Raw genomic sequence first — 12,328 nt, 5'->3', positions numbered from 1 at the left:
AATATTGACGATTGTTAAATTGTTTGGTGAAGTTGGATCTACTATAGTAATGAAACCATCTGTTAAAATAGGTCAAAAAATCTAATTGCCTTGTGTCAAAATACTTGTGCAGAACCTTAAGGATGACACCACTAGTAGTTGGCACTTAGCACAATGACCAACTAACTTTGTCTGTAATATTAGAAACAATAGTAGGCAATCAGATATTTCACATTGTAGTAATTACGATGTTTCAACTCTTCTCGGTTACTTACATTTACTCTGCAATCTTCGTTGTTAGTAATTAAACGAATGCAAAATTTCATAATCTTTATGTATCCCCGTTTCATGGCTATCTCTAAACCTTAGGATAATAAAACACACAAATCTTGTATACCTTTTCATTTACTTAGAATGTGAACGTATCATCAAATATATTTATGAAGTCTCTTTCCAGAAAGATGGCTTAAAATAGTTGTACAAAGCGTCACCGCTTTGTTCTTTGTTTGTTGGCAAAGATATTCCTTCTCAAAATATTCCTACGCAGCAGGTACCCGTGAGTTTTTATGTCGTCACTTTCATGCAATCCGCCTCAGATAGAGCAGCTGAGTCTTTTATTACAATGGACTTGGACTCAGGTTAAAGTCCATACTATAAAAGAAAAACACTTGTGACTGAATCTGGGAGGCAGTCCATGAAAGCGAGCGTGGAAACGATGCTGCAACTCAAGAGGATCCCTGACGCTTATACATTTGCAAAGACAAAATACCTTAATCCTTAGTGAACAACAGTCATTTCCCTTAACATAAAGCATCACATGAAGTTTTAATGACTAAACTAACCTAGTAACGAAAGTTTCAAATCATTCTCAGGTAAATACTTAAGTAGAAAAATTATTTTAATACTGCATTGATTTCTTTATTAACCCTTGGTGTAAGCTGTCATCCTCAAGATTTTCTCTTGATTTATATGTATACTTGTAGGTACACGCGTATATTCACTCATATGCACACACGCGCATATATGCACATACACAACTAAATTATATTTGTGCATTCATTTACAGCTATAATTAAAACCGTATAAATATTATCACAATGTTTGTCATAATACATAACGTTAATTTCAAGTTAACAGAAATTTTAGGAAAATAACAGATTCCTTTTTTCACACAAAGGATTTGAAGTCTTAATATTTCTCTTTTTTAACACTAATGAAATCAATGGGCTCATTTAACAAAGATGTATTCAAAATACTGAAATCTAATCCTTTTACAAAGAAGCTATTATCTATTTTGGACGTATGTAGATATAGGAAAGCTCTCTCCATTGCTATGAGACTATGAACACAAGTAGATCACTGACCACTGCCCATGATAAAATGGCAGTATTCACTAATGAATATTCTATAATTCGGTTCATTTTGAAAATACATCTGTTCACCAGAAGTGTAGAAGGGTTTGGCTAAGTATTTCATAAACATACTGGTCTCATAAATCATATTTTTCCTAATGTCATGCCTTAGTTACCAACATAAATAAACGGGTTACGTATAAATATGAACTCTAGATATTCTACATGTCTTCAGCACCTCCTTCAATGTCTGTACAAATGATCTGATTTATACTGGATTATGCTTACAGTTTATTGTACATCTTTAAAAGTAGGATAATTATGAACTGCTGATCTTTCTTTTCCACTGATAATCCACCTATATATTATTCTATCAGATAAGCAGCAACTGCAAAGTATTGTTAAGGATAATTTAGAATGATAATACGACGGTAAATGCTTTACTCTTGGAGTAACAATGGTTCTTATTAATTATGCTTTGACAAAAATAAGGAGACGCGAATGGACAGGTTAAACTCACTTCCAACATTCTGACCTCGTCTGGTGGTGGATAAAATTGTAAGGGTATTTTTCATGACGCATTATTCCCTACTTGGAAAGTAACAAGTCTTGCTATGGAGTTGGTAGCTGTTGGTTAAGATTAAACCGACCTTATACCAGCAGAGGCCTTTAACCAAAGGAGACTGTGAGCGTGGTAAAGTGTTAAATGGCTTGGACCTCTGGACTCTGCTTAACTGACCTAAACCAAGGCTTACACGACATTAACCATCACGGTGCATGAACCAAAATTTTTCTCTAAAATATACATTTTTGGTGGTATAGACAATTGCATTTCATGGGCATGGGGGCGTAATCTTCTTAATGGACATATACACGTCAAGGTAAAAAAGATCATTCAAACCAGTAGTTCTAAACCCATTACCTACGCAGTAATGATTCTTCTGCTCAATCGGCCTTTAACAGTTCCTTGAACAAATGAAGCATGGACGACCTGAAGTCATTTAAGGTCCTTTTAAAGATCCCCTTTGACATTTATATAAGAAAAACTCACGTACACAGATTTATGTGTTCAACAATATGTCGCACCACCGTCCTCTACTTTTCACTAATAATACCAGAATTAGCTTCATAAATCTCCGTGAATGGAGAGAGCTTTTGCGTGATCCCCTTAGCGACAAAAGCACGTTAAAGCAGCAAGCAGTTGATATAGAGTAGAATATATATATATATATATATATATATATATATATATATATATATATATATGTATATATATATATATTATATATATATTATATATATGTATATATAAATATTATATGTATATACATATATTTATATATATATATATACATAATATGTATATATATAGTATATATATATATATATATATATATATATATATATATATATATATATATATATATTATATATATATATATATACATATAATATTTATAACATCTAATATTTCTAACATCTGTTATTTCTATAAAAATCACTAATATTATACTGTACATATTTCCATATTTGATGTGGGAAAGGATCTGGTTGTGTATTACTTAAGTGAAAATTTACTGGAATTTCATTGCAAACATCCAGTTTTACGGAAAAAATAAAATAGAACAAATCATAGTATATTCATATATGAATTTTAATTATAGGTTTCATAAGAAGTACACCTTTTCCATTTGTGGATCTTTTTTGAGAAGAAACCACAGCTGTTGCGATAATACAGAACATGGAGTGAAGTGTCTTCTAGAGTAAACAACATTCAGATAATGGTATTAGATTCAAGCATTATAAAGATAATCATTTAAAAACTTCTAGAATTAATATCTGTTATACCCTTTGTATCTATAAAATTGATATCAAAATAGATTCCCACCATGAGTTACAGATATAAGGAATACTTGAAAAAGGTATTATAAAAATGCTGTTGCTAAGAATGACCAATACTTCTGTATGTTTCCATCGATTCTTCCCAGGTTTTCATTTCATTCGGTGAAACACCAGATTACAAACAATTAACCTTGATTTCACAGTCTTGGACACATGTCCAACCCTATCCTAGAACAACTCCAGTACAGATCTCTCCTATACTCTTTTCACTGGAATGAAAAGACAATCAAACTCCTTACGGTACTCGAAAGTCAATTTAAATGAAAAATAAACATGGCACACGATTTTTAAAATATGTGAGAATATTTTTATGTCTCTTAAACATAAATTTCGATAAACTCTGATACAATTTTACATGTAAAACCACTGTTAAACTATTATGATACAAAATGATCAAGTTTTAAGATAATACGCTTAGGTAATCAACTATGTACAAGAAACTTCTGCTAAAACTTTGAAATATCATTCTTAGAAACATTTCCTTATACTTGGTAATTTTTTTTTGCCTCAGTTATCTTATTTTTATTCTTTGGATATAAAATCTTCTAGTAAGTCTAATTAAGGCACCTTTCTGGGGCTTTAGCAGAGGTTAGCGTTAACATTAATCTTATATCCAGAGAAAAAAAATATCCCACTGATCAATACGAAACAACAAAAACAATTATACATTCTTCCGTCTTAGAAATAGAGCTTGGAAAGAATGCATCACAAATCACAAACAGAGCGCATTTAATGCTAGAGGGTAGAATTGGTCCAGAAAAGGTGCTGATCCTTTTCAGGCAGTTTCCGCACGAACATTGAGGGCTTCTCCACTTCTTAGTCGGTATAATATCCTCTGTTTTGTTATAAGCAGTTCGTACAAAGCGAGTAGTTCTTAGATAATCTAAAATCATTACAAATTAAGGTTGATTTGTTACGGCATCTCGAACTATAAAGTTGACCTAAAGGACACAGTTGTTATTCGATCTAAGTAAATCACAGTCTTAGATATAACTTAATATACCTTGAGTTTTCCTCAATACGTTCACCGGTCATTGGGGAAAATCTTCGGCTAAAATCAACACCATAAGATCCGCCACCTCTTTTTCTAAGATTACTATTCCAGCTGGAGTATCTCACGAACTTACCATTTAAGGTCACTGCTATTTCTTATGAAAATAATGAAAAATCTTATTGTCTATACAGAAAAAGAAAACGCTTGTTGTGCGGTAAAATGAAATCGAATAAAGTTTCAATCTCAGCGTTGTAGGCCCAGTTTACTGGAGAATATCCACCATTTTTATAAATAAAACGTACATATATACATGCACTTATATATAGATATGATATATATATATATATATATATATATATATATATATATATATATATATATATATATATATTTTATATATATATATATATATAAGGGTATTTTCTTACTTTTACTACATACCTGCATGTGACTTTGAAATGGAGAATCTGAATTTGTTCTTCAAAATAAACCATACATAATACTTCAAAATAACGGTATGAGTTCTCATGATAGTAATACATCTCTACATTCTTACAGCAACTTACGTATTAGGACAAATAATCAACATACATAAATAAAGAAATAGTATTTAAATAAACAAATGATCCAGTGTGCAAATAAGTAAATACAAAATTATAAAGCCAATGGAATATGTTGCCATTCAGAATAGAGCCCAATTAGTACACTTATGAATCAACGAGCGGTAGATACTGCTACTAATTTTGTATTCATCATTTCGTGACAGGAAACCAATTGGAGACGGTCGAGTGCTCGAAAATAATTAGCGATGCTACAAATTACCCGAAATTGATGTACAGTAACCGTATTTTGAATCCACCAGTCGTATTCCGCTACTTCAAACTGTTAATCACATGGAATTAAGAATAAGCTTTTTTGCTCGTACATACACAAAGCATTAAGTTTCTATTTGACATATTTGTGGTTATTTTCTCTACTTTACTTTAGGATTTCCTTCCTTCGTCAGTAAATGTGGCACAAAAGGCTTCATCTCCATCAATTCAGGTAACTTCATCTTATAAAGAAAGACTCGATTCTTTATCAGTATTTGTATTACAACTGGCAACGTTAATCTAATTAACAGAAAACTCGGTTCCTGACTGATAAGTAGATCTAGTTTCAAGGTTCACATTTGTGTGTGTGTGTGTGTGTGTTAATCATTTCTTCTTGCTTTGATCGGAGAATACAGCCGTTCTTCCATCATTAATATTTATAATTTCTTGTTAATGGGATTGGTCCCTAACATCCGGTACGACTCAAGATCTAAGTATTGATTAAGTACCAAACTCTTAGTCAACCGATGTGGGTCGCAGATAGGGTGAAGAGAGAGCGCTGAAGAGAAAAAAAAAAACTACAGACAAATGTTTACTTATACATCAAAATGTTAACCCTAAAATCGAGGGTTAACATTCTCTCTCTCTCTCTCTCTGCACCATTGTTAGTTGAAAATGTAAATGAATGTTTTTGCGTCAAAAGTATATTGTAATCAAACTGAACTGTACAGTATAGTAACGCAAACAGCCTCTGAAATAAGAAGCCGACTGAATCTATGTTCATTGGGGATAATTCAGGGCATCAAAAATGCAAAAAACAGTAAAATTTCAAAATATATAAACTCTACGAATATTAAAAAAAACCTGTCTGGTCGTTCAGTGTCGTAACTCTTTTTCCAATAACTTCAAGGAAAAGCACAGAGAGAGAGAGAGAGAGAGAGAGAGAGAGAGAGAGAGAGAGAGAGAGGGAGAGAGAGAGAGAGAGAGAGAGAGAGAGAGAGAGAGACTATGGGTTGCCCAGCTTAATCTACAAGAAGACTAAGAGTCAGCAATATTAGTTCATTGCAATTTCACATATAAATAAAAAAAGCTCTTTGTAAGCAACTCGCAGAAAAACGTTTATAAGCTACTTAAGACTGATTTTCGATAGAGAAAGGAGCTTGGAAACAAGATAATACAAACAACAGTATCTGAGAAGTATCTGAGAATCTATGTAGAAACTTCATTTAGATATACGGCCATAACAGCACTTTATGAGACAGTGGGGGAAGATATGTCAGTTACAGATAGTGCTATCTCTGTCGTCTCTCTCTTTCGCCCCTTGGCCATTCCTGTCATGTTCCAATCATGATACTAGACAAAACAACCCGAGGCGCTTTAGTCTCTTGGTGCCTTCCAACGTCAGAGTAACAAACAAAATGTAAAGCTTCAACACGTTAACGATGAATTCTGAAAGCGTATGATGATATTAGATCTTATATCATTGACATTAGTATGATCATTATTATTATATGGTTATCGATCGTGAGTTAGATCACCAATTTAGAAGAATAAGCTTTGGATTACTAAGGGAGGAGATTTAAAACACGAAACAAATTCAATTATATGTTTACAGTACATTCAGTTGCAATTAACGTTCTATGACCATGGATTTTTTCCCTCTTTTGGATTTTTCATAGAATCGTCGAGTCATGAATTACTTGAACGTGGCAATAAAACCTAAATAAAGGTCATCTCAATATAACTGATAAGATACAGGTGTAACGCTGCTTACTTGGCTAGGTTCGTGTGCTCACCTCCAAGCTACATATATATATATAAACTATATATATATATATATATATATATATATATATATATATATATATATATATATATATATATATATATATATATATATATATATATATATATATATATATAATGTACACGGACGACTTCATGAATACAACGATGCGAAAAAGTAACACAATACTATAGTGAGGTCAGTCATCATTCCCTCCATAGTTATATAAAAGAAAAATAAAAAGGCTAATCGATAGAGCCTATGATTTGTTTGTGGAAAACTATCAAGACTGCTTTCTTATCTCTTACAAAAGCTCTTAATGTAAGTTGCTGGACGAGTGTCTGGAGATCTCTCATGCACAGTTATAAAAATTGTCAAAGTTCTACAATATTGATTGAATGCTTATATATGTTATAGTTATATTGGATTGAATGCTTATATATATATATATATATATATATGTATATATATATATATATATATTATGTATATATATATATATATATATATATATATAGCCATATATATGTTTCTTATATATTATATATATATACTTATATATACAAGTGTCAATTTATTTGTCTTAAAGTGCAGAGGACTTTTGACTGCGTCATGTATTTGCGTAACAGACTGAACGTGTAACTAAATACTATTATATGTCTTACAATTTACTTTAAAAGTTTTTCAGTCATCCGTTAACTACGATCTTTGAACCACTGACTCTCCTCCCAAACCAAACCAAAAATATTACTATAGGCAATGACAAATGTATAGCCATGTAACTTATGCTTCGAATCTTTCTGCCCTATATAGTAATATTTAAAAACTTTTCCACCTAATATCACTCACACACTCTCACCTTCTCACATATTATCAATTCGCAGATTTTCAGGCCGTTTGATTCCTTTCACTCTGATTTACCGGGTGCCATAATCTAGTAATCAATCCTTGAAGGCGTCTACAGCCATGCGTTCCATCTCCTCTGTACCACACCCATACAATTTCTAAGCCACGAATTTATAAAACTGCTATTTATTCCCTAAACACTAGAGAATGAGGCTACCAGCCGTATACTGAGAGCCACTTTGTGATAATAACACAGTTCACAACGATAAGAATAACAATTTTTCCGTTGTTGGATTTTCGTGACTCGCGGGGTGCGCAACCATTAAGTGCCTCTTGCTTGAGTAATAATTTACCCCATACTGAATAATTACAACGAAATATTACAACATATATCGTTTGCAATTGGTTCGGCTTATCCATTACATCCTGAGATTTAAATACCTCAGCAAACTTTGAGCGATTTTATCAAACCATTTAACAGTATTATCCCAACCACGTGGGATATTGCTTAATCATACATCAGTCACCCTGATGTTTAGAATTATAAGGCCCGTATGGTACCATGGACCAGGTTTTGAATATATATATATATATATATATATATATATATATATATATATATATATATATATTATATATACACATATATAAATATATGTGTATATATTTATATTATATATACATATATATATATATTATATATATATATATATATATATATATATATTATATACATATATATTTATATAGTAAAATGTTATTTACCATTCTTGGGTACGTAACAACAAAGTATAATATCGTTCCAGTTGCCTATACCCTAACAAGAAACAACAGTACTTACAAGCTACGTAAAAGCGTTTCCATCAGTCGGAATGTGACCGATACCATAGTGGAGGCTAACATCCCCTGTAACTCTTAAGCAATACACTTAGATCTACGGCGACATCACTTATATTTAGGCTATAAGTATCACATCTTCCATTCCATGCCATATAGAATCTAGGATAATAATATTTACAGCAGGTGCTTTAAGAGATCTCCAGTTGAACACTGTCTGATTAGTGATATGTAACAAAGAAAATAGTGTTGTTCTTATTCATAATCTTGTAGTTTCAAGTAAAAAAAAAAATAAATTATATATATATATATATATATATATATATATATATATATATATATATATACATATCTATATATTATGAATTCATATATAGTATATATATATATATATATATATATATATATATATATATATATATATATATATATATATATATATATATCGATAGATACAGATATTCATATATATATAAATGTATACACACATATATATGTTTGTGTGTGTATTTACACAAAACAGGAACTCCAGATGAAAGGCTGATACTCGGGATTCTGTTGCCAAACGGCCTTCTTAGTGAAGTGGTGCTTAAGAATTTCACGAGGAAGTTAGTCAGTTCAAAATAGTTCTCATAAATGTTTAAAAGTTTAATACCGAAGACCTAAAATAATCTTATCAGTATTTTTTCTGTATGTGTAATAACTGTCTTCAAGTGATAGGCTAATTAAATTGATTGCTGAAATTGTACAGTATATATATCCTAAAAGTTAAAATAATATTTTTCTCTAAAATCCTAAATTTTCACAATCTAAAATGTGAAAAAAAGTAATCATGGTAATTACATGGAGACAGTATCACTACGAGAAATATTTTTGTCAGAAAAAAAGATAAAAATAGATAAGAGATCGCCATAAGGCGTTCAGATTTCAACACGAAATTACTATCTTCTCCTTTTGGATTTATCATCCAGCCCGCCGAATTAGGAGAAACAATAAGATGATAGTTGCCAATCGAAATTCTAAGAGTAGCATTCCCTTAGAAAACTAATTTCATTAATCAAATGTGTTGGTGAAGTACCTATTCGAATATTTCGTTTAAGATATTTTGAACTCATATGCCAACATGTACAGTAGGGCATATTTATATCTGATGAACAACTACTAACTCACATTTTATTAGAAAAGATGATTGAAAGTTCAATTAAGATTGATTTCCTTCTAATTTCCACTTTCCCTGCTGCTTTCCAAACACAAATTTCATAGTTTGTATACCTGACTCCGTAAGGAAAATGTATGAACTAAAAACGCGCTGACTGTGTATGGCATTTATACAGAACACTCCCTCAGATCTTACGGGACGATTGATCGGAAGAGAGGCTACAAATTGTTCGGCGGTTCAATAAGTCGAGCCTCGGATGGGACTCTCCTATTCGTAAAATTACTGTCACGTTTCATGGGTTATTGACAACTGTTCTGAATGGCTCCTCCATACTTGCCCCACTGACACACATATATATAAATATATACACACACACACACACACACACACATATACATATATATATATATATATATATATATATATATATATACAGATGTATATATATATATACACATGCATACATATATTTATATATATACATATATACATACATTATATATATTATATATAATATATATATTTATATATATATTATATAAGATACAGACAATTGTGCGTGTGTAAAAGTTTATATATAAATTTACAATAAAATAATTAATTGCAGATGTTCGAGGGCAAGCGTCATATTTCATCAATCACACATACGACACTGGTTATCAGTTACGAAACTGACTAATAAAACAAAAATATAAAAGAAGAACGCATCTCAGCTCAGAAGACAAGGGTAAGTTAAGAAGCAACAGGAAATAATGAGAAACTAGGAAAAAAACACTGGAACACAAAGAGTCTGAAGATAATGCACTGTGCAGTACTGACTGGAAAAAATAACGGATCTGTTTCAGATGATACTGAATCCACGGAAAATGACCCAGAAAAGAACATTAATATTTAAGTTCAATATTCTAAAATATATAACTTTCTACTTATCAGATATATGATTATTAGGTATTCATTACATCCCTGTTTTTAATAAAAGTCAACCGTAACGAAAACTTGCAGCAGACGCTAGGAGTCTGGTGTAAACGACAATGGGTCACATTGAGGCCCAAGATATCAACAGAGTTGGAGGTTGAGTAATGATTACGTTACCATGATATGTGATCACGCCAAATAATTCCTCCAGTTTCTTTTCCATTAACCCTTTTATTTGACACAAAAATTGTACGAACGTTGCCGGAAGGACTCCTGTTCCTATAGACCACTCTCGGCAGTTTTCCCTTTGCCATTCTGAAACGATTTCCAAAAATATAATAATCAACAAGAGATTATTGTATTTTTGACTTGCCACCATAAAACACAGTTTGACAACATCACTAATCTGGTGTTAAATTAGAAACTATATCTACCTATGAAATATAGCTAGAATTATTGAGTCACAGTTAACAGCTGGGAAGAACAAGACAATTTCACTGCAGATGATTTCATCGTAAAATCTAACTCGGGCGCTCTCAGTCTAGACGATTTCACTCTGTATCTCACCTCGGGGTGAGGCCGTGACTTGAACATCGTACTGTACCCTGACAGGATTTAGCTGCAAGGTCTTCAGAGGGACTCCTTCTGTGGACATTGTCCTCATGTCAGACGAAGCTTGGGAACAAGGACGTCCTCGACCTTTCCTTCGCAGTTGCTACCGAAAGAAAGAAAGAAAGAAAAAACCAATTGAATTTGGGATAACACATGAACATTGTTTGATACCTATTTTCCTATTTCAGTTATCTGGATAATATTTCATATCATAAAGTCTGTAGTGCTAACCGATATATTTGTCTTTACGTAGTCACCAAAGGTATACAATAATACGGGCACCATCACTGTTCCATGAGAGAATGTGTTTAATTACATTTCATAAAGCTTGGTCCACCCAGAAACTTAAACATTGCTTTTAGTCAGTTTACGTGCCCCGAGGTCAAAATATTTACAAGGGCCAAAATCTAACTGATACAAAAACAGTAAGATATACTGTATATAACACTAAAACTTAAAAACACATCTATACAAAAAAAAGGTTGCTCAACAGGAATTCGATAACTCATTCAGAAATGTTTCCAATCTAGCACAGTATTCTAAAATAAAATTAGTACAAAAATGAGACAGATTAGGAATTGTGTCCGCTATTCAGATACAAATTAGAACAGGATAAACCTGGTATAAACATGCCGAACATCATGCAGATACTTATTAGAGTTTACTTAGCCAAGTATTGATGTGTTGCTGTATAGTGTGTCTCTTCTTATTTATTTTCATTTTTAGGCATAGACTTAGAGACTCCTAAATCCCTTCTTGTCCGCATGTCGGTAAGTGAACATTATTTACGTTTCACGTTTAGAGTCACGGTAGAAAAAGTATCATTCATCAGGGGTTCTTTTTCTCTTATTCGTATGATCATGTCCACGTGCAAACATTACTTTACAAAGTTTGACTTCTAACAAGTCTAATATAATGTTCTGTCACACAAGCGTTTTCTGCATCCATCACGTAAGCTGCAATTGACGTAAGCCTAAAGTATACGAGAACACAAGTAACTCTGGTAGCATCTAACAATGTTTTTCCTTGAGAAATGAGCTCTATATTCGTGTTATGTTCCACTTTTATGATTTTAATGCCTCTGGCAAGCTGTCACTTTTGTTGAAAAATACTGTAAAACAAGACAGAAAATAT

General features: G+C 32.0%; 1 protein-coding gene across 1 annotated transcript in view; it reads right to left on the bottom strand.

Annotated features, from left to right (window-relative positions):
- Nucleotides 1-10,991: 10,991 nt before the first annotated feature.
- Nucleotides 10,992-12,328, bottom strand: part of LOC136835325 (parapinopsin-like) — a 384,012-nt gene continuing 382,675 nt past the window's right edge. Inside the window, exon 7 of the mRNA XM_067098671.1 lies at nucleotides 10,992-11,297. Coding sequence (XP_066954772.1) covers nucleotides 11,124-11,297 — 174 coding nt within the window. The 3' untranslated portion in view covers nucleotides 10,992-11,123. The remainder of the gene's footprint in view (nucleotides 11,298-12,328) is intronic.

Source organism: Macrobrachium rosenbergii, chromosome 55, assembly GCF_040412425.1.
Source record: "Macrobrachium rosenbergii isolate ZJJX-2024 chromosome 55, ASM4041242v1, whole genome shotgun sequence".
Classification (NCBI taxonomy): Eukaryota; Metazoa; Arthropoda; class Malacostraca; order Decapoda; family Palaemonidae; genus Macrobrachium; species Macrobrachium rosenbergii.
This window is presented reverse-complemented; position numbering and strand designations above follow the sequence as displayed.